Here is a 22,554-nt window from a genome sequence, read left to right as displayed (position 1 = left end):
ATATGAAAAGACTTTGGATTTAAGTACCACAAAAATGGGAACAACAAAAAAATTACACATGACAGAATATATATTTATTCAAATGTTCATTTACAAAACAGGAGCTATTTTCTACTTACGAAAACCCTTTAGTTACAGTTTCGTATGGCGAGTAAAAAAGAAAATAGCTCGATGGATTACAACATTTTGCGCCCTTCCACATTAAACGACGAAAACGATGGATATAAACATACCCATGTGGAATCCGCCGCTGTCATGTGGAAGGGCGCTTTAAGCCAAGAACATGAAACGATTTAAATTAGCGACCCAAATATTTGCATAAAAGACACTTACTTTACAATAACAACAACATGAAAATTTAGGCTGGTAGAAACGTAATCGCCGCTGAAACGTAATTTTACCGACTTGGTAATATTTACCGAGTTGTTCATTAAAATTTGTGACAGGTGCGTTGTTATTACACGTATCTTTCATACAATCATTCGAGTCGCTATTGGCGGAGCTTTGCAGTGAGCACTTTTCCTCGGAGTTGATGAACGGTAAGAATGTGTTGGTGTTCACTGTATAGCTCAGTATGTAGTTGTGCTTCAATCTTCGTGTCCGCGCTCGTCGTCGCGGCGGCGGTTGCGTTGGCGGCGCCCCCCCCAGCCCTCGCGCGGGCGGTCGCGCTGCCGGCCTTCGCCCCTCGGCGCGCCGCCCCGCTGGAAGAACGACCCTTGCTTCTCGAAAATACGCTCGTTTGAATCCACCAAGTTGCCAACCTAAGGAAGATAGAGGGATTAGTTTTATTATAATGTTAAGTGAAACTGAAAATCAAAATAGTGCAAAAAATTATGTCCTAAAAATTGAAATCGGGGAGGTTATGTTTACAATTAGATAGCCATAATATATTAAATAAATGTAGTTTAGCTATTAAACAATTAAAAATTTAATGATTATAAAAAAGTATAAATTACCTTGTCAGCAAGTTGTAGCGCCAGCGCTTGCATCCTAGTTGGTTCAGAGCGGTGAAGTATCGCACATTCGCTAGGATCATCCAATGATGCAAGCAGTTCTTCATTAATAATCATCTTGGAGACGAGAGAGTGCACGCGTTGGCGAGGCAGTTCAAACATATCGGCCAATGAGCGGAGAGATAGAGATGCGTATACGTGCGCGTACGTAAACAGGTACGTGCGTAGGGACTCTTCGCGTATCAAACGACCAAGCATCGCGCGAACGTTGTCAGCACCTACCATAAGATCCCAAACCTGAAAAAAACATGAGTATTGAAAAGGAACTTTGATTGGCAAATTGATATGCAGGTACTTATCAGATGCAGGTGTGTGAAAATAATGTAACATAATTTTAATAGTATGCATGACAAATTAATTACTATTTTAATATAAAGATTTTTCAATTATACCTTATTTAAATAAGACTGAAACCAGTATAGTTTTATTTAAATACATAAAAATGTATTAATATTAATTTGTTTACTTGTATAATTATTTAAATAAAATAACTTGGTGTGGTACATTTAATTGTTAAATAAATAAGTTAAAACATAACAACATACCTTAGCGTTCATCTTTTCGTTGACGATGAAGTTGAGACATGCGCGCCAGTCACCGCGACGCATGGCCCGAGCGGCGGCTACAGCGTGCTCTCGCATCGACTCCGGCGGTCCCACGAGCGCTTGACGCTCACTAGCACGTAAGTTCTGGTAGAATGTCTTACTTATCATACGACGGCGGGCATCGAATTCGTGAGCTGCCATGTAAGGTATTTCAATCAACATAGCGGACACCAAATATACGCATTCCAGCAATTCCAAATTAATATGCATGTGGAAGGGCATTTGACGCTGCTTTTCAATTTTCTCCTGTTCTTTAGAGCGCTCGTGTTGACGTTGGGGCAGCAGACCTTGAGCCAGTAACTCCTTGGGTTTTCCAGTCATCATCAGTTCGGCGAGACAGCCGTGAGCTTCCTTCACATTCCCGCGGCGGAATGCGCATAAACCCAAATTGGCCATTGTACGGTTGTACAAAATCTGGGTGCTAGGATCAGAATGTTGAACATTTTCTTGCAAATGAGACATAAGCAGAAGATCGCGTGCTTGGAACCAATTATCGTGCAAAGCATGGTGGTAGATATGAGACAGGATTGCACGCGTTCGCAGACGGTCCGATTCATCATTTGCATAGATGTATTTACAGAAGCGTTCCATCTTCTTAGTCGACGTCTCCTCACCAGGAGGCAGATCCTTCTTAACGGCACGTGGATCGAACTTGTAGTAAAGATGGTCGATTTTACGAAGATACGCACGACAGATTTCTTGGGGAGAACCATCTCGTTCTACAACTTGACATACGCGATCAATCAATGCTGATACCCTAACTTCATCCTTCAATCTCTCAACATATTCATTAGAATGGGGGTCACATTCTTTAAGAAGTTTAGTAAATTCATCATCCAAGCGCTCAAGTGCAGTGAGCAAACATCCACGAACTTGGAATGGAGGAGTTACTAATTGCTCATTTTCTTCAGTAATCATTTCACTCAGTACCATATCTTCATGAGCTAGCAAAATAGTAACCATATGGTCGACGTTTTCAACGAGCCTAGACCAGTATTCTGGTTTCATAGCATCAGACACTTTAGGGTTATAGTCGAAGAGTGCAGCGACAGTTGCAGCACGTAATTTAAGTTGAAGAGCATCCCCAAGATTGTGCTGTTGAGCAACAGTCCTAAGTTCATGCAAAAGTTCAAGTTGAGCACGGCGATCGGTACGCTTACGACCACGAGCGGCGCTAATCTCACCAAGTTTCTTCACAACTAAAGCAGCATCTATGTCACTATCCTGTTAGAACAATGAAAGCTTTAATATACACCATGTTAATGCAATTTAAAAAACTTAGCTACATGTAAACAATATACAGAAGACGGCGATTATCGATGACAGCGAACTCAAGAAACAACCCAGTTACAGTAAGTTCAACCCAGTTAAAGTGAGTTGCATAATCGGATAAAATTATGATATACATCAAGTACTATTCAAAAAAATACCTTAGCAAACATCTTGGGTTTATCGGAGGTTGCTGCACCTTTGCGTACAGTTTCCCACTCTCCGCCATCGTCAGCTGGATCTTTCTTGCTAACTTTGCCAGCTCGTTCACGTCTCTCCCTCCTGGCCCTACGCCTGTCCCTCTCTTCATCATCATCTCTTTCAGTGGTACGCTTCAAGAATCTTTCACGGAGAGTGGTTGCACCTCGAGTTTCATCATCAGAGCTGGAACTGGATTCCGAAGAGCTGCTACCCCAGTCCATTGAATCGGAGGACTCGTCATCTTGAGGTGGTGGCCTACGAGGTGGCTCAGGTGAACGGCGAGCTTTAGGTTTCTCTTTAACTTTTTCTTCTTCATCAGAATCGTCAGATGAGGAAGTATCTATAGCAAATAAAAATTGGAATTAGTCACATCAATGAATTAATTTGTCAATTATTTTAATTTATGAAACATAGAATGCTATGTGAGACCCAAATGAGCACATTTAATTACTTAATAGACTTTTAATATTGAAGAAACCAAAGAATTACAGCAGTCTTGATTACATTCATGGGCCCTCTATACAATGGGCAGCTTGGGTGAATAGATGCAATCATGATAGAGGTCCTTGGAATGTTGCCCATTGTGTTGAGGGCCCATAAAATAGTAAATCCAACATAAATATTTCAAATATTAATTTATTGTTAACAATTTTTGTCTTGTCTGTCTGCCTGCTTTTTACAGATAATATCTGGAACAGTGAAACTTTTTGATAATATTTTCACTGGCAGACCATTTAAGGACACCAAAATCGTCACCCTTCCTCGTATTACCATGACGCGACCTTGAAATTTTCCTCTCAATGCGTCTAATGAAGTTTCACTTCAAAAACAAATTTAATTGAAAATCCTTTGATCACACTTATGTGATTTACTTATAGGTACAAATGTTTATAAATAATGCTTTTGTTGCATCACAAAAAATTATCTTCTTGCCACTATTTTCATCATAAATACTTCTAAGTTAATTTCACCATATTTCATAATGAAAACTTATAAAATCTTGAAATTTTGCAATATTATCTGTTCTGAATATGATCAGTAGGATCATGATAAATTACAACTTAGTACATGCTCAAAATACAATACAAAGTTAAAAAACTTGACAACAAACCTTTACGTTCATCATCATCATCAGGCAGGTCAGGATTCTCACGGAACTTCACAATTTCAGTATCAAACTCCTTTGCATACTTCCTAAGTTTCTGCCTCAGAGATGTTAATGCTTTACTATTGCCCTTAGACATAGCCTTCCTGCTGTCACGGTCATTCCATGCACCAGTTACCCAATCTTCCAATTCCGTAAGGGCTCGGATGAAAAACCTAGGAGCAATTCCATTTTCTTCCTTTTGAATAACAGAGGAAGCTCGAGTGTAAGCTCTCTGCAGCTCTTCAAATGATGCCAAGGCAGAGGAGAAATCTTTGATCTTACGATGATTTCTAATTGAGTGAATAATTCCTTCCAATTCCTCATACCTCTTCTCTTTCATAGAACGCACAACGCGTTTGGTTTCCTCTTCATCATCACTAAACTATAAATGAAATGGTAAAAGCTTTAAATGCATATCTGATTTACAATTTATTTTATTTAATACGAAATATACATCATAATTTACTAGCTTACCGTGTATACGGGTGCTGGGGCGCGTACTACCTGCTCCTCTTCAGAAGAAGTCTCTGAATCAGAGTCGGTCCCAGTTGCGAAGAATCGACTCATGATTACTCCAGGGCACTACGATTACCTGCATTCAATGATTGCAATTAAAGTTACTCCTTGTAAAATTTTATGTTATAATATGCACATATACAATAAATTCAACGTTATTACACGATTACAGACGACAAAATGTGTTAAGATATTTAAACTAGAGGTTATAATTATAACTTAATGAAAACAGTAAATTATACCTTCGAATATAACAAAAAACACAAGATCCACTTAAAGCACTTGCAGAAGTTGATAATTTCATGAAAACGACTTTAAAATCATTAATCTACAAGAAAAATTATGCGCCCACGAAACACTCCACACGTCAAAAGAAACACCGCCTGATAGTGATGTTATCATTTATCGGTATCGGATAATGTCGAAGACCGACGAGTGATGTCTAACTGCTAGGTATTTATCGGTTATGATTATTATTGTACTATTTTTTATGTATATTAATTTATCTATTATATACGATTTGGTAGGTAGGTACTGATAATAATATAAATTTTTGAAAATGTTTCTTAATTGTTATATAATAGGCCGTGACCACATAACATAACATGAAATGATACAATAAAATTTGTGTTAAACGTTTTAAAGGAAGCTAGCAAATCATTTGCAATAAATATTTAAATTTAACGCGATTGGTGGCCGGCTGGTTTAGATTTTTTATATAATAGAGGTAAATATATATGTACTTTATTTTCTATTATTTCAATTATTCCATTCCAAATTATATGTAATCTGTACGATTTTTGACATATCTATTCATGAGTTATTGACAATTGACATTTGGTCGAGATTCGAGATCGAGAACAAAATGGGAAAGGTTATGACGAAATATGAGAAAATGTTGAATCATTTATAATTAAATATACAAAAAAGATGTCCTAGTTATACGAAAAATGTATATATTACAGGAGTAAACGAGAATGGAATTTTCAACTTTGATAGTTCCTTTAACTAATAATATGTGTCGAACTTGTTTAGTAGAATTTGATTCCAATGACGCCGCCATGTTTATGAATATACAGGATCTCATTGAACATGAAATTAATAAAATAAAATTAATAGATATCTTAGTTTTCCTAAATTGCTTGGAGGTATGTTTAATGAAATATTACACGTAAAGTGATTTTCATCAACTTATTTTGTAAACTAATTATTTATTTTACTTTCAGCATAATGATGAAGAAAACTGGCCTCAAGGAATGTGTGCATCTTGTGTATCGACAGCTTTAATGGCTTATAGCTTTAAACTGAATTGTTTGAAAGCTAATGCCACTCTATCACAAATATTAACTCTGCAACAACAGCCTTCTCATCAATCTGATATAGACAATATTGATATAAATGTTGTTTATCAAGATCATGAATATGAAGTCCCCTTATTTAGCAGTCAGTCTGTTCTAGATTTTGAATCTAATCTGCCTTCTAATAAGGAACTAACTCCATTGCCTCCAGTCACTGAGATAACATCTACTGAACATCCACCACGAAAAGAAGGAGAGAAAAAATATTCTTGTAGCTTGTGTAGTAAATCATTTACTCGCATATATAGTCTGAGATACCATATGGCCACACACAGTGACTTTCGCAAACATTTGTGCCCTAAATGTGGGAAAGCTTTCTTTACTTATAATGGACTAAGTCAACATCTGCGATCACATAGGGAGACAGCCCAGTTCAAATGTGGCTTCTGCAATAAAACATACAAATCGAGACAGTCCCTTAAAGAACACTTTCGTGTAGCACACTCAAGTAACCGCAAGTTATTTGTTTGTGTTACTTGTGGAAAAAGATTCACAGCAAAGTCAACACTAGTGATGCATACAAAGACTCATACCGGGCAAAAAGAATTTGCCTGTTCATTGTGTCCTAAAACATATACAAGGGCTTCCTACTTAAGAGCACATGCACATATACATAGTGGAAGTGAAAGACCCAGAAAATTTCAATGTCCTTACAGTAATTGCAATAGGAGTTTTGCAACCAAGCATTCACTGTTAGTCCATATAGCTCACACACACAGAACTGAAAGACCCCATAAATGTGATATTTGTATGAAGGGTTTTGCTACTATGTCAGGTTTAAAAATACATAAAAATTCTCACACTGCTAATAAAGAGGTAACTTGTGAGACTTGTAATAAGACATTATCAAATAAGAGAGTATTACAAAAGCATATGAAGGTACATGGAGTGAATGAGTGAAAACTTTGGTATTTTGTTTTGTAGATGTAGGCTTTAAATTTGAATATTGATTCAGTGTCAAAAATACTTATGACTGCTAATTGTTTAAATCAATAAAGTATATCAAATTTAACAGCTAGTATTCAATGTGACCCCCTTATTTTTTTTTTATCATGAGTTATATTTTAACATTTAGAATAAAACAAGTCAATAAGATAAACAAGTATAATATATTTGTAGAATGTACATTTTTTTAGGATACAAAAAAGGTGAAACAATATGTACATTAATTACAGCGTTAGCATTGAAATAATTGATAAGGTGCATGTTATAGTGAACATAATGAACTAAAAGATAAAAATACTTCCCTGTACCATTGACATTTATCCATCTATTCATTTAAACTAACTAATTTTAATAACAATACATGCATTATAAAATAAATCTAAAATAAAACAAAGGTACAGTTTCTTTTAAAAGTTTAGGAAGTAATTTTGCATACTATGTCTTGGAATAAATCTCAAATTTTATCAATGTATGGCAAAGGAATGTTATTTATTATTTGCCAAGTAGCTTATTCATTTGTTTACTTTGGTGACCAATTTTAATATCAGCTGTATCAACTTTATCATGAATTTCATCTATCAAATTGTTCTGAGTTTCAATTTCTTCACCGAGAGCAACACCTAAGCCTTTTAACCTTGAAATGTGATGTACCATTTCATCTAAGTTTGCATCCAACATTTTATTAATTCTCTGTGAGTCAGAAATTGGTTCTAAAGTTGCCTGCTCTTGATCCAAGCCACGTAGACGAGTAGTAGGGTGGCTACTGAAGCGTTCCGTTGGAGTGGTTCCACTCCAACCATCCAGGGTCTCGTCCAATCTTGCACTTGGACCGGGCTTACTGCTAGTGGAGCTAGGTGATGCCTGGCTTTTTGGTGGTGTCTGGTCTGATTTTCCAGAAAGATAGTTTTTAAAACCATAAAACACTGATTTAATACCATTCAGGTGTTTCTGACTGTATGTTAAATTTGTGTTTATATCGTCCAGTCTTCTGCTGGTGTTTTGTAGTTGTTCTCTCTGACGGGCAAGTTCTTCAGCAGTAGCAATTCCAATTTGTTCAGATTCTCGCAATAAACCTATGCTTCTCGAAGATGAATCTAGAGTCCTTTGCTCAATTTCCTTCTGTTTTTGGAGCATCGTTTGTCTTTGTCGTTCCAAATCGGAGATATACGAAGATGTTTGGGATTTAGGCTGGGGGGGCGGCCTCCTGGATGCGTAGCTATTAACGAAAGTATCATCGTCGACATCTTCATCTTCAAATAGATTACTAGTGTTGCTTATGTATCTATGTCCGGACATTCCGCAAGTTCTTCACTTTAAAATATGTAATAATCAAACGCAATACCTAACACAATTAAAGGACAAAGACTTAATTTACTCACTCAATAAAAATTATCGGTACCTTTTTAAAATCGATACTGTCTTTTTGGAAAATACACGTGTAAAGTTTATTAATATTAATAATATTTTGTTTTTGGAAAATAAACGATATAAATAGAAGATCTTAGAATGTGTAATCTGGGGTGTAATTCGTAAAAAGCAAAAAAGTAAATTGATTACTATTGAGTATTGACGTATGCACTACTGACACCTACTTTTTTTCTTTCATATGTCGAATGGAAGGTAATTGGAAAAAACGGTTATTTAACAAAAAAAGAGCGTAAAGCACAGTCAAGTACGTGTCAGAAGTGAAACTTCTTTGGCAAGATTCAATGATACCAAAATCGTCACCTTTAATCCTTGACGTGACGGTATCGCTACTACGTTACCTTGAAATTTTACTCTCAACGCGCCTAAAGAAGTTTCACTTCAAAAAGGATTGATCAGGTAATTTGGGTAATCCGTAATTCCCGGTAATTCCACAGTAATTGTTCCACAGGTAATTCATTACACTGATTGATGCACAGATTGATGACTTCCTTTTCTTTTTGTCTATGGTGGCTGATATCGTATTTCTAATCTGTAGGTTCCAAGGAGTTGACTTTTGGGCTCGCTTTTGGGCTTTGGAGTTTGGCAGCAGTTGGCACTTGGCAGCTGTCACTTTTGTGCATTGTCCAATGTCATTAGATAATTTGATGTATTTTTAATATAAACCTAACTCTTTTATTTAACAACTTATTATCATCTTATTATCATTAACAAAAAGTTATTTCTTTACAAATAATAGTATGTGATATAGATTATTAAAAAATGTTAGCAGCGAAAGGTATATTTTAAGAATATAATATTTTAACGTACTTTATTTACAATGTATGATGTAGCTGTGTTAGTTTTGCTTATTTATTTAATTCGGTTGCAGTAAATACGGAGACAGAAGAACAGAATAGGATAAGATTTCAAGTGGAGCTGGAGTTTGTTCAATGTTTAGCTAATCCCAATTATATTCATTGTAAGTAGTGAAGTTTGTAGTTTATCCTTTAATTTTATGAAGATGCCTTGTAGGTAATTAATTGTTTGAAGAAATACTTATGTATTATATATAAAGCCTTATTACTGTGGTTTACATTATTTACACACACACATACGATCCTGCACAGTATAAAAATTTTTGTAAGGTGAACCAAAAAATTTAAACTTCGACTTTAGCCATTTATATTCTCATAAACTCATATGGTTAAGCTTATGTATATACCGTTTACCGTTATACCGTTCATAAACGGTTTCACATTAAAATAAGCTGTAACAACTGTAAACTAAATATTAAATTAACAATAAAACCGCTGTGAAAATGAAAAAGTTACATTCGTCTCACTTGGGTGTGAATGTGAATTTCTTTGTGGTTATTGCTTTAAAGCTTATAATGGAAAGACCCATTTTATTTTAATTACCTGAATAATAAGTAAGAAAAGGCTTATTTATATTATTTTTTAAAAGTATAAAAATTAAATTTAGTATGTGTATTAGTTCTAGCTCAAAGAGGATATATGAAGGAGCAAACATTTGTAAACTACCTGAAGTACTTACAGTATTGGAGAGAGCCAGAATATGCAAGATATCTCAAATATCCAATGTGTTTGCATTTCCTAGAACTCCTACAGCATGAAGCATTTAGACGGGAGTGTGTCTCTGCTCAGGTAATTACAAGATTTTGTGTGTATGTGAGCTCAACACTTTATTAATTTTGTTAAAAACATGCAGTGGAAAAGTGCAGAAGGAATTTTATTATACAGTAATACACCGACTTACGCTACCCTGTTTTATGCGAATTCGGAGTTACGTGGTTTTACTTATGACCTTTGCGCGTAATGCAAATTAGTAATAACAAGTCATTTGACACAAAAAATACAAAATATATAATTTGGAATGTAAACTAAATAATATCAAAGATTTTGAATGGAAAATAAAGATCTCAGAATTGGCAAAGATACTCATAATGCTTAATCTTCGCCTAAATCTGCACATAATTTTATAGATTATTTAATGGAGATTAATACTGGTAAAAATTGATGAAAATAATTTTAAACCAGAAAGAATTAATGTAGAATTAGAAAAAATAAATTTCCCATCAATTAACGCTTTTTTTCAGTTGAGACATGATAGCTTGTGTAAAACTTACTTTATATTTTAATCATATTGTTTTTTATTAGCTGTAGATCAACTATGTGTAGATTGATATTGAAAATGGTTGTATTATTTAGCATCGTTTAATAGTTATCAACGTAACACTAAAATTATATTCTTTTCGGCAAAGTAATGAGCATTATGAGGCGTGCACTTTTGGATTCTCCAAACTTTTTAAACTACTAATGATTTATTTGATAATAATGTACATCAATTCATTTTGATTCAATTTAGGTGTGCAAATTCATGGATGACCAGGCAATATTGTTGTGGCAACACTATACAAGGAGACGAACCAGGACATTACAACCACCTGATGCTCCAGCGCCTCCAACAGCACCAAATTCCAACCAGCACGGTCCACCAAGACAACAATCCTGAAGTGGCCATAAATTGTAACTAATGATATTCAATGTTGAGAACTTTAAAAAGAATCTGAGTAAGACAGTGTATTTGAAAGAGGTGAATGTGTTAATATCAACTTTTTATGATGAGGTAAGTTAGATTTTGTTTATAATGTCTACAGCAAGCTCTATTCCCACTTTTGTTTTCAAAACTGTTAGACAATATTATGTTACATCTGGTTCTAAAATAAATTATGTTCTAAGAAAACTTGGTATACACTCCAATAATTGTAAAAATAAGTTTAAGCTTAAATTAATTAAATAAAATAGGTTTTATAATGAGCAATCCTGTGTTTATTTCACAAATGGTTTAACTTGGTTTCTCTGTCTCGCTACGCAAAGGGCGCGTAATGTGACATAATATAGCAGTTCTACTGCACTCATCATACTGAATCCCATGCAGAGGCCCAGTAGTCCTCCTGTATTTGCTGAAATACAAATAATATATTAAAACAAGCAACATGAAAACCAAATTGTAATATATAAATCCTTTCCGGTCTATTTTTTGCATCGTCTATGTAATGACTAGTAGTTATTGAAATTAAATATGTATAGCTTTTATTTTTAGTCTTCAAACATGATCTACCAATCTATAAAATGAATCAAGAATTTATGAGAAGAAGAAATTATATATGTATAATATTTTGTACTCACATAAAAATTCAGTGAGTCCAAATATTTCTCCTTTCGTAAATCTTAGGAATGTCTTATCTTCAAAGTAGAAGTGTATAACCAGCATATTCTTTCTGAAATTGATATAACGTTTATTACATTTTACAGTTCATTATTAAAATGTCTATTCATTATGAAAACTACGTTGCGATTATGAGAAGAAGAATTGCACTGAAGAATTGCATTAAATAAATAAATAAATAAATAAAATCTTTATTTGAATTCATACATAAGTTTGACATATTGGATTGGGGTTCAGGCCCCCTTACTAGGTATAACCTGTATTAAGGGGACCTGTTCCTTCCCTAATATTGATCCCAAGTTTGCATGAATTGAAACATAAATTTAAGAAGTTAAGAAAAAGCTAATCCAAAGTCCAAATTAAACAGTGTGTGTATTGATGGGTGTATGAATATGAGTTCGGTTGTGCGTGAATGTGTGTGTGTGTGTGTACGTGTGTGTGTGTGTGTGAGTGTAAGTGTGTGTTTGTGTGTGTGTGTGTGTGTGCGTGAGTATTTATAATAATGATCAATATACGTGATATATTTTCAAGACTGTCATAGTCATAGTTTTTAAGCCAGGTTAAAACCGTTTTTTTGAATATATTCCTATTGAGAGCTTTGACTTTATGTTTTTCACTTAACATATTGTAAAATCGAGGGGCATTGTCATTGGGCCTTTATCATCCAGAAGTTGATACAATGATTTGATTTAGAAATCTAATGATATGAAGGTATATCCAAAATTAACTATTTAGGCTGTGTCCGCATAGCGATATGTCACCCTTCCGTTTTTTCTCGCGTATTAAATTCCGCAATCAGAATTGAATCTAGTATCTACGCCCTGAGAAAAAATTTCGGGCGAGTTTTGGCTGTTGAATTCAGTTTTCAACTGAGAAACACATGTTAAATGGATGGATCTTCTCAATAGCGCCGTTTGCACGACTGAGTGAAACGCGCGAATTTTTTTTGCAGTGCGGATACGTCCTTTAGATTCGATGTGACAGATTTGCGAAAAAAACGCCGCGCGGTGAATACCGGGGATGGTCAAATAACAAACACAATTTGGAATGGGCAATTTGTTAGATGAACCAAATCTTATTATGGTTCTACAATGTACTTACGTAAAGTATTCGGCTGTAATATTGTGCGACATCTGCAGGCTGGTGGCGTAGTTCATTATAAGGTTCTTATCGAGTGGTGCGGTGCTCAAGCGTTCCAAGTAAGATAATTCGGTGCATGCGGGAAGGCACTCGTCGCAAGATGTAGTTTGATCTGTTAATTTTAATAGACGAAATAAAATTTATTGTAATAAAATACTCGTTTTCAAATCATCATTTTCAGTAGAACCTTTCGTTACAATAGTTTTTTAAGTTAAGTTTTGATTGAGGTATACTTACATTATAAAAGTGTTAATATGGATCTTAGCTAAAGTGTAAAGTCTGTCGTATAAGTAAGTTAACGATACAATAAATAATGGCTTACCAGCAGGAATGTAGTTTCTCATATTATTGTAGCATTTAGCGTCAGCTTTACCGCATATTCTCGTTGTTTTATTTTCTAGAAGATGAATTTATTTTCCAATAAGCGAATAAATGAAATATGTTTAACATAAAATACGAATTATTTATCTTACTTGGCATAAAATATAGAACACATTTGCATATTTCAAGCATTCGTCGTGCTTCACATTCCATTTGACAATTTTTGAAAGTATACGTTCTAGAAAGAAGAAGAATATTAGGTAGAAAAAAAATGAGGCATGTCCTTATTTAAAAAAAATATATTTTTTTAATTGTAGGTACCTGTAGAAAACTAAATCTTTCTCGCTAGAAAATAAGCAAAATCTTTTATTTACGTCGATGTCTTTGAGAGCAGCTTGGGCATCCAATATTCTTGGTTTGATAGCAACTCTGGCTTCTATTCCAGGTCCGTATATTTCTCCTAATTTTGCAATTTTCGGAGTTTCAGTTGGATTGTGTAGAAGAATCTTCAATAAGGATATTGTCAAATATATCATAGAAAATTTTTTGAACATTTTTTTTGATAAGGATAGTTACATATCGATTAAAAATATTAAATATAAATACAAAAATATGAAACACATAAACATACTTTAAATCCAGTGCTTTTTGTAGACGCGCAATAATATTCAGGCACGTTTGCATCAAGTATTAAAGTCAACCCGTGGTCTGTACCAATTCCTAAAATAAATCAAGTTGGTATAGAATTAATACTTTCACAAAAATAGACAGACTAAAGATATCGTTAAAAGATTCTTCTCTTGGAAATACTTGTCCTATACCATAAAATAGAGGTAAATGCATGATACCATTCATGTGAGATTTTTTTCTACGTTAAGTTCTACGTTCTACCTTTCTTCTACCTTTTGGTTTCCAAGGAAATCCATCTTGTGGTGCATTATCAGGATAGCCATTTTCAGGCGTCCAGTCGACTGCAGGTAATGGAAATGTTATATTCAAATCATTGAGATCTCTTCTGCAAGATATTTCACATATTACAATTTCTTATACCTATATACGAACTAAAAATAATCAAGTAGTTCTACACTATAAAGATCATAATCTTACGGATTGCGAAACATCATCTCCCTATGAACTACATTAAAAGTACAGCACAATCCTTCATCAGTAAGTTGCGCATTGAAGAGGTCTTGGCAATTCATGGGTTTGGAGTCCCAGGTGCATATTGCTAACATTTCTTCACACGGTTGCGTAACCTGTTAGAGATTATTATTTGAAACATATGTATTTCTATATTAATAGGTTATATAATACGTTACTCACATTAATAAGAAATGATCGTGTGTGATCCCAATCAGCGCTTTCCGCGATGATATCTTCGAAAAGATCGGCGTCTTTTTGGGACGAACATAGGCTTTCCAAAAGCTTCTGGTCAACTGAAGAGCTAAAATATTCAATATGTTATTTAAGAAATATATTAAAATGTATTCTTATTTATTTAAACCTGGTTGCATACCCATAAGCCACGTAACGTTCAGCTACAGATTTTTTAGCTTGGTTGACGTTACAGATAGTTAATGCTGGAAACGGCAATTTATTCAAGGGCATGTCCTCAGGGTTTATGCTCACAATCATGGGTGATTTGCTCCATTTTGCATATACATTCAAAATAAAGAATCCTGCGCATATTAGGGAACATACGAAAGCGGTTAGCCAGAAAAACCTGAAATAGAGTTAATAAGCTACTTATTATTTGGTTATACTATAGTACAACATTTTTTATTAATTGTTCTACAAATATTAACCAAAATTACCACCACCATTAACATATTAATTAAGAGAACGTTAAAAGTAATGGCCGAATATTTTAATTAATTTCTTACAGTGTTTTTAAAATAAATGTGCAATTAAACACTCGTTAAATTCCGTGCGTACCTTTCAAGCCACGTTAATTTCTTCTCTCCAATATATCGTAGGCCGTGTAAGGTAGATGTCATTAAATATTCCCGAAGATCATTTGTAAGATCTTCGTAATTGTTTGGTTTCTTTATATTATTATTGTTCAAATTCTGAAAATATTTTCAGGAAATAAGTTGATATGTCGCATTCTCCAGTTAAATAGTTTAACTGTGGCATAACATTTCTAGTTTAGGTATTAATTAAGATAATACCATCACGCGGTTTTGCTTACTTTTAAATTGCTCGTGTTAGATTTATTTGTGTTCCAACTGTACCAAGTAGAGGCATAAGGATGGTGGACCCACTCATTTTCCTGAAATTAAAATGCGTATTGTTATTAAAATATTATATTGTGAATCTTCTACAACTTTTTTCGGTTTTACCTTTTTCGTTGAATTCGAAAGTTTGGAACTCCGTTTTCCGCGACTTTTATAAACCATGTTTGGCGTACAATATTGATCATAAAATGATAACAGAGCACAAAGCACCGGCGTGGTCGCCAACAACTAGTCGGCATTCCGAGTTAATTTCCCATAGCCAATATTTGCGGTTTAATCGGTTGATTGCAGCGATCGAATGATACATCGTCCTTGCAACGCCTCCAATGCTAGCTTTGATGGTTAAATTATATATTTTAACACCGAATTATCTGCTTGTCCCTGTAACTTTATCATGCAATTGCTTTAACAACTTCTAATCGTAAATCAAGTTACTTTAAAGCCTATAATTTCTGTGCGTGGAAAATGATAGGGGTAGAGTAAGGATATATTGTTCGAGGATTATTTGCAGTCTTACTGCTATTTACCTTAGTGTAAATGTAATTTTGTTTATTTAAATTCTTATTCGTTTGTAATTATTTTTTTTAAACTAATTTATTTACGTGTTCTTATATTATTTTGATTCATTGACTGAAATCGAACATGCTCTATAGGTATATTACCATTAAATATTTAGAAATTATTATACAGACAGATGTCCATAAAGATTTCATGTCCGTAAATGTCTAATTTTATGTTTTTTATCATTTTCATCAGGAAAAACACGCGAACATAATAATTATGACGTGCATGGTAGTAAATTATCTACCATTAACTTGTTACTTTTAATTTTTAAGCATTCGAAGGGGGATACCTATATATGCTTAAAATACATATTTCCTGGATATTTTTTTGTGTAGAGTTAATTATTCGCAGTTGCGTCGTTGCTAGTACTATTTATAGGAAAGGTGATCACAATTACATTTCTATCTAAAACACATGTTTTTAATGAATTGATTTGCACTGCTAATGTATGTAGGGAATATAGTTCTAGGAAATTCTAATTTGTAGTTTTTATTGTCTTTTAATTACCAACAGCCTAAACACTGATGTTCGGTTCATCATATAGCATTTGTCGCTATTCGTATTTCTGTATAAATGAATGTACACATTTTTTGTCGCAATATTGTAGATGTTCATTCAGCTTAATGTTGTTCGTTAAGGTTTTAAATAAAAAAAAAGAGCTGTTGTATAATTTACCGTTTAATATATTTCGTTTATTACGCATACATACATTTATTATTTAGGTATTATGTACAAATAATAGTCCGTTTAAGAGAGAATTTCTAAAAAAAGTAACAAAAAGCCATAAGAAGGGATAGGCTGACGCACTTGCACTTTGAAGATTTCCTAAACGAAGAGGAGATCGAAGGGAAAGGAATGGCATCTCGACGTCTCTCTAGGACGTCATATGCTCGCGGTCACCGGGAACGCGGGTGACGTGCTAGAGGTGTCCAGGTACCCAGGAAAGGAGGAAGGGCTTCAGTTCCAGTGTTGCTGGGGCGCGTGGGCGGGGGCGTTGTGCGCCACTTGCGAGTGAGCTGCTAAGTGGGCGGCGCGCGCGGCAGCAACTTCAGGGGTTTCCAAGATACCAGCTCCGTTCTGGGCCAGTCTGATCTGAGCGGGAGGTCCTTGCCAGTGTCCACCGTTGTTGTTGTTGTTCCACTGGTTGTGAGCGGGGGCATTCCATTGGTTTTGGGCTGCGGCGTTCCACTGAGGTTGAGCGGGAGCGGCGTTGGCGGCGGAGAGGGCGGCGAGGTGAGCGGCGCGGGCTTGCGCTACTTCGGGGGTTTCAGCGACGGGAGCGGGGGCGGCACCGGCAGCGTTCCAGGAAGGAGCGGCGTTCCATGATGGGGCAGCGGGGGCGGCGTTCCATTGGTGAGCGGGAGCACCGTTCCATTGGTTGGCGGGGGCAGCGTTCCATTGGTTGGCCTGGGCACCGTTCCATTGGTTGGCCTGGGCACCGTTCCATTTCTGGTCAGCCTGTTGCCAGTACTCTTCGTTGTCCCACCGAGGGTCGTATGAGCCATCGTCTTGGGGGTTGGGGTTGTTCTGTGAGGCCTGTTGTAACGCTGAGAGGTGGGCTGCCCGGGCTTGCGCTACCTCGGGTGTGTCGAGGATGTTGCGTCCGTCCTGTGACAGGGCGATGTTGGCGGGTGGGCCGGCCCAACCGGATGCGTGGGCACCGCACGCCAACGCCAAGCAAGCTACTACGATCTGAGAACAAAGAGAAATATTTACAATAAATGGCGCGAAACTGTAACATTATATGGGTATTGCAATATTGACGGACAGTCATATATCTCAATAGAATAATAATTGCAACAAGTATGTGCAATACTATAGTGAGATTGACAAGTGCCAGTGCTTATTGGATTATAATTTATAATAATCCGTAAAAGATTGTAATAATAATTATTCAGAATCTAGACTAAGATATGTGGTATTCCTTCATTTATCTCAATAAGTCTTAATTACAAGCATTACTTCTGTTAAACTTGATAGTTAAATATTTAATTGATAAATCCGGTCGTTAAAATATTCTAAGTGCTAGTTTAAATTTTATTTGTGCCCTAGTTTGTGTAAGTTGCTGCGTAATTTTATGTTATTTATAATAATTTAATAGTTACGGCAACATTTAAATCCGGAGAGTGCGAATAAAAGTGTTATTATTGCATAAATAACACATCAAGACGCTAAATATGGCAATGGTTTATTCAGTAACATGTTTTAATATCATGACGTGAACAATATGAATAAAGAATCAGGAATAACAGCGTGCCAATATATTTTTTGCATTGATTAATAATAATTGAAAGCCCTTGATACGTTAGCGACGGGTAGGTATATCAATGTTAACCGGTATATCAACTATTAGAGTAAGACGAACGTATTATAACTGCAATTTCTATGTAAATTCTTATGAAATGACGTGTGCCATGAATGAGAATAAAAGAGAGAAGAGAGAGATTCTCAAAAATTTAAAAGAGTAAAGAACCGTAAACACGTACTTATCAGCAATGTCATTATCACCCTTTTACGTGTTAGTAATAAATAGAGCATGATAGAATTGATGGAAATAAGATGAGATTATGATGGAATTTGCGGCGAGCGTAAGTTCAGTATCACGTAATGATGTCAGGGCTCAGGGCAGTGGTCAGATCGGATCTGTCCGCCTGCCGTTTATATTGACGACGTAATAACCGTGCTGATTTAGACGTTTCTAATTTGTGCGCTCTATTGAACATTCATAAGCCTGTGAATATATTGTTGGTGCGCTACTGAATTTTGTATGCGCTCTGATTACGTTTTGCAAAAATTATTTCGATATACGATAAAAAATTTAGAATAACTAAGTGCATTTACAATTTATTATAGTTCTATCATAGAACATTGAATGAATAAGCAATAGATAACATTATTTCACATTCCACTTAATCCGTTTCAAAATTGCCCAAATATACAATGATATTGCAAACCTACTCACGTGTTATGAAAATGTTTTATTGTGGGTAAATTTTATTATTTCTAAAAGCACGTGACGTTACAAAATATTTGATAAAATCGTGGTTTAAATTATTTAGTAATGATTCGCCCTTGATTTGCGACTTTTATGTTCGTGTGGCGAAATTATTGCAATGTGCAAGAATTATTGTATTAGTGGAAAAATATAATAATTTAAGTTTTGCATTTAATATTTTAAGGAGTCTGTAGAATTATTTACTGATGAATGTAAAAAAAAAAACACGATGAAGAAACTCGAAATGGTCTTTAATACCTATGTGATCCTACATTGTTGTCCCTCGGACAAAGGCTTTTATTTACAAGAACCTACGCTTTCATTTGTTATTCATGACAAATAAAAGTAACGCACTAAGTGAATGGCGTCAAGGTCTGAAGGCTAGTTGAAGGTCAAGAAGCAGGAAGCCAGCCTTCCGGACCAGCCCACCGTCACATTCAGCAACTGGTTACCCTCGCATATCAAATTGACATTTGCGTTCTTATTTTCATTTGCCCTATTTATTATAGGTACACATACCTACATTTCTACGGATCTTATTTGTAAAAAGAACGTAGCTTCTTCGTAAGGATCTAACTTTTAGGCATGTCGTGATTTCCGAAATCTTTCAAGAACTAATTTGCACACAAAGGAAAATATTAATGCGCTATACGGACAGGATATGCCGTTTTTCAATCTAGCTTATCATTAGACCGATAAACTTTTAACCACTAATCTTTTAATATCGGTGGGCGGTCCGTAATTAGGTATAATTGTGGTATTGATTAGTGTCGCGGTGTGCGTGGGCATGCCCTTCTAAACAAGCTTGCGATGGAATGCAGACAAAAAGCCCTTAGTGAGTGGCGAGGCGAGCGTGATCTGGCTTGGACTTCTAGGTGCCGCGGAAACGGTTGCTGGAATCACTACGCTACAGGTGTCTGTCTTGCCCTAATTTTATTTACCACTTTGCCTGATGGATTTTTTTTGGAATGTTTCTATTTGCGCATCTTGCAGACAGTTATAATCGCTACATGAGGTGGTATCGTTAGAGAAAATTATTTGTAAGAAAAGCTCTCTGATGTGACATGTAGGATTTAGTATCTAAACATGGGTCTTACTAGCAATACACTAAACTTTGCTAGTAGTTTGAGGAATCGCATGTCATGAAAGTCTTAATCACGATATTTTGCAAAGTTATGAGGTCTCAAGATAAGTCTAGTGAAATCTAGAGATAAAAATCATAACCGTGGCGATGGTATATACTTCCTTAAAAGTCATGTGAACCGATAAGGCTATAAAATGTCGCAAATTTTACAAACTTCCTATTTATATAATTTGCAGACATACCATGCAACCCGAATTACCCAACTATCATATAAATAAACAAGGCAATAATGCGTATTTGGAGCTTAAATTCGTTTTAGATGACCAATCAAATATACGTCAATGTCCATATTGAATCATGATGAAGACAAATTTTCGGCTACAAATTGTACACAATGCCTCGTTAAGCATTCGATTCACATCAATTCGATAAAATCACGCCGGCGCTAGTGTCGGCGGCTGTCTTTGTGCGGCAGAAATAATAATCGAATGAGGTGATTGTTAATTGACTTTAACACTGGTCCAGTTGACATTGCGTGCGTAAATGGCTCATGATCGGGTAAGATGACTTTATGGGTGAAGCCGACCGAGATCGCCTTACTGAGTATAGTTGCACTTAGGTGTTGTGCTTGAAATATCATTTTTATAAACTGTCAATAACAATTATCGTTTCTTGATTTTATCGTTATAACGAAATAAGATTAAGCGTTTATATAGCCCTAATCGGTTTAAGATTTGCAAGTAACGTTTAGGTCCGTACAAAATTAACATATTTTAAGGAAGTTGATGGTCGCTAAGATTGTGTAATTATCGCTCAGACTATTGACAATAATTGATTTAAATCGTATGATAACGATATTTAAATTACTGCACGTAAATGCAATTTTAATACTTGGTTAAATGCAATTTTGACTCAATAATCATTTATTTATATTCTTTTTTATTATTATTGGGAAATCTTTTTTTGATGTTCTTCCGACAATAAGTGATCTTGTAAATTTATTATTTGTTATTTAATATTATCGAGTTACCAGTTACGTACTAGTAAAATATATTCATTTTTCCTGGATACTTTATTCTTACCAGAAAAAATATTTTTTACATAATATAACATTTTTGAACCTATGATGATATTATTAATGTCTCATTGATTAGTCCATACATATTTTTATTCCACATTATTGACACATGTATTTTTTAATGAAACGTTGCATTGCGATAAGTAGATAAAGTCGTTAAATATATTGGAAGAAATCTTAAAATGGATCGAAAAAATGTTTGCAATGACAATGACCTAATGAAGTCGCGTGCTTGTAACGCTCCGGTAACTTTTTAATTTTCGACACAGGCCTACTTACTGCTAGTTCAACTCGCTAATTATTTTAATGAAACTTTTAATAATGAAAAAGTCTAGGTTTAAGATTATTTAATCGTTTCACGGATCATTAAACAATTGAATGAAGTAATAAAACCGTCTCGCGTTTTTACTTGAGAGGATGACCGAGCGCAATTATATGATTGTGAAAATACATTTTCGCATGCTCTATATTTTAATGAACTTTGTTATAATTAAGACGACTGAAAAAAAAGTTAAATTATATGGAATGGAAGAAGATAAAGACCAGATTTATTTGTGAAAACAACTTGTCGGACTGACACAAAATTAGATTAGTTTCTTGAATGAAGGTTAAATCCAGCTTTTGTGCAGGATTGGGTTGGTTGTTTGAAAACAGTTCAATAACTTGTTTAGATCAGATACAATGCTCTATTATTAAAATTATCGTAAGCCAATACCTTGTATTACTGGGCCATTTATCAATTGAACATTACATTTGTTATTGTGATTAATGATACATTTGAAGTTTTAGACTATTGTTAATATCGCGATTAAGTTATCGTATTTGATCAATTTCATTTATACCAAAATTTATTACAATTTATAGTATCAATAGCAGATAATAGGACTAACTTTACTTTTTACTTAATAAACAGAAAAGCAAAGGAAAAGAAAGCTTTTACGAAAAGTACTTACCATGGATTTCATTTTTGTGTAAAGAAGTAAAGCACAGAAGTGAAAGAAAAAAGGAAAGAAGTTAAATTGTTATTTAGTGTATGTATAGCGCTGATGGAAGACTAGGGTCTTCCAGGAATCGCTATGTTGAAGTGCAACTTGCGTCTGTATGAAATGAGGGCGGGAGCTGGCTTTTATAGTTCGGCGTGTGCGCAGAGGGGGTGGCGTAGCGCTCGCGCGTGAAAGTCTTGGGACATGCCATTGATAATAGGCGAATATCATAGGTATACATTTCAATGGCAATGTTTGGGCTGATTTTGATATTCATATTTTTCTTATGTGTATCATTATCCAAAAAAAGATGAATTTTGTGATCTTGAGAAGTTCGCTTTTTCAATTAATTACAATTTTCGTAAGTGAATCAAATTCGCATGTAAATCACTAACGGAAACTGCGAAATAGGAACGTTCTGAATATTTTGATAAAATGTAGG

At 35.0% G+C, this 22,554-nt stretch overlaps 6 protein-coding genes across 6 annotated transcripts; 2 read left to right on the top strand and 4 right to left on the bottom strand.

Annotated features, from left to right (window-relative positions):
- Positions 1-59: 59 nt before the first annotated feature.
- Positions 60-5,151, bottom strand: eIF3c (eukaryotic translation initiation factor 3 subunit c). The gene is made up of 7 exons (XM_089708992.1): positions 4,994-5,151; positions 4,710-4,827; positions 4,200-4,617; positions 3,049-3,428; positions 1,559-2,842; positions 957-1,250; positions 60-761 (listed from the first exon to the last, which is right to left on the bottom strand). The coding sequence occupies exons 2-7, from the start codon at positions 4,800-4,802 to the stop codon at positions 588-590; spliced, it is 2,643 nt and encodes an 880-aa protein (XP_089565118.1). The 5' UTR covers positions 4,803-4,827; positions 4,994-5,151; the 3' UTR covers positions 60-587.
- Positions 5,152-5,580: 429 nt separating this feature from the next.
- LOC149478870 (uncharacterized) lies at positions 5,581-7,121 on the top strand. The gene is made up of 2 exons (XM_089708544.1): positions 5,581-5,899; positions 5,978-7,121. The coding sequence occupies exons 1-2, from the start codon at positions 5,729-5,731 to the stop codon at positions 7,007-7,009; spliced, it is 1,203 nt and encodes a 400-aa protein (XP_089564670.1). The 5' UTR covers positions 5,581-5,728; the 3' UTR covers positions 7,010-7,121.
- A 78-nt stretch (positions 7,122-7,199) lies between these two features.
- On the bottom strand, positions 7,200-8,630 carry Snap29 (Synaptosomal-associated protein 29kDa). Its single transcript, XM_089708545.1, has one exon. The coding sequence runs from the start codon at positions 8,348-8,350 to the stop codon at positions 7,547-7,549; it is 804 nt and encodes a 267-aa protein (XP_089564671.1). The 5' UTR covers positions 8,351-8,630; the 3' UTR covers positions 7,200-7,546.
- A 437-nt stretch (positions 8,631-9,067) lies between these two features.
- Positions 9,068-11,337, top strand: MED31 (mediator complex subunit 31). Its single transcript, XM_089708548.1, has 4 exons — positions 9,068-9,257; positions 9,351-9,440; positions 9,956-10,125; positions 10,847-11,337. Exons 1-4 carry the CDS (start codon positions 9,242-9,244, stop codon positions 10,991-10,993), a joined length of 423 nt encoding a protein of 140 aa, XP_089564674.1. The 5' UTR covers positions 9,068-9,241; the 3' UTR covers positions 10,994-11,337.
- Positions 11,224-15,628, bottom strand: LOC149478867 (pickpocket protein 28-like). The gene is made up of 14 exons (XM_089708549.1): positions 15,514-15,628; positions 15,363-15,443; positions 15,107-15,240; positions 14,688-14,894; positions 14,495-14,615; positions 14,279-14,427; positions 14,074-14,186; positions 13,803-13,891; positions 13,493-13,677; positions 13,324-13,409; positions 13,173-13,247; positions 12,812-12,962; positions 11,671-11,762; positions 11,224-11,444 (listed from the first exon to the last, which is right to left on the bottom strand). Exons 1-14 carry the CDS (start codon positions 15,568-15,570, stop codon positions 11,311-11,313), a joined length of 1,674 nt encoding a protein of 557 aa, XP_089564675.1. The 5' UTR covers positions 15,571-15,628; the 3' UTR covers positions 11,224-11,310.
- A 1,004-nt stretch (positions 15,629-16,632) lies between these two features.
- LOC149478866 (pupal cuticle protein-like) lies at positions 16,633-22,247 on the bottom strand. The gene is made up of 2 exons (XM_089708546.1): positions 22,083-22,247; positions 16,633-17,664 (listed from the first exon to the last, which is right to left on the bottom strand). The coding sequence occupies exons 1-2, from the start codon at positions 22,092-22,094 to the stop codon at positions 16,930-16,932; spliced, it is 747 nt and encodes a 248-aa protein (XP_089564672.1). The 5' UTR covers positions 22,095-22,247; the 3' UTR covers positions 16,633-16,929.
- Between the last annotated feature and the right edge of the window lie 307 nt (positions 22,248-22,554).

This window comes from Colias philodice, chromosome 21 (assembly GCF_061535455.1).
Source record: "Colias philodice isolate Cphi_HAF_F1 chromosome 21, ilColPhil1 Martin Lab GWU primary, whole genome shotgun sequence".
Classification (NCBI taxonomy): Eukaryota; Metazoa; Arthropoda; class Insecta; order Lepidoptera; family Pieridae; genus Colias; species Colias philodice.
This window is presented reverse-complemented; position numbering and strand designations above follow the sequence as displayed.

What these genes read in the sequence shown, in the direction of transcription:
- MED31 (XM_089708548.1), top strand. An exon ending in TAATCCCAATTATATTCATT is followed by an intron (nt 9,441 to 9,955) that starts GTAAGTAGTGAA and finishes TATGTGTATTAG; the next exon opens with TTCTAGCTCAAAGAGGATAT. An exon ending in GGGAGTGTGTCTCTGCTCAG is followed by an intron (nt 10,126 to 10,846) that starts GTAATTACAAGA and finishes GATTCAATTTAG; the next exon opens with GTGTGCAAATTCATGGATGA.
- eIF3c (XM_089708992.1), bottom strand. Translation starts at nt 4,802, where the DNA reads ATGAGTCGATTCTTCGCAACTGGGACCGACTCTGATTCAGAGACTTCT. An exon ending in TGATGATGATGAACGTAAAG is followed by an intron (nt 3,429 to 4,199) that starts GTTTGTTGTCAA and finishes TATTTGCTATAG; the next exon opens with ATACTTCCTCATCTGACGAT. An exon ending in ACGAAAAGATGAACGCTAAG is followed by an intron (nt 1,251 to 1,558) that starts GTATGTTGTTAT and finishes TGTTTTTTTCAG; the next exon opens with GTTTGGGATCTTATGGTAGG.
- Snap29 (XM_089708545.1), bottom strand. Translation starts at nt 8,350, where the DNA reads ATGTCCGGACATAGATACATAAGCAACACTAGTAATCTATTTGAAGAT.
- LOC149478870 (XM_089708544.1), top strand. Translation starts at nt 5,729, where the DNA reads ATGGAATTTTCAACTTTGATAGTTCCTTTAACTAATAATATGTGTCGA. An exon ending in TTTTCCTAAATTGCTTGGAG is followed by an intron (nt 5,900 to 5,977) that starts GTATGTTTAATG and finishes TTTTACTTTCAG; the next exon opens with CATAATGATGAAGAAAACTG.
- LOC149478867 (XM_089708549.1), bottom strand. Translation starts at nt 15,570, where the DNA reads ATGGTTTATAAAAGTCGCGGAAAACGGAGTTCCAAACTTTCGAATTCA. An exon ending in CAAAAAGCACTGGATTTAAA is followed by an intron (nt 13,678 to 13,802) that starts GTATGTTTATGT and finishes TCCTTATTGAAG; the next exon opens with ATTCTTCTACACAATCCAAC. An exon ending in TGGACTCACTGAATTTTTAT is followed by an intron (nt 11,445 to 11,670) that starts GTGAGTACAAAA and finishes TTTGTATTTCAG; the next exon opens with CAAATACAGGAGGACTACTG.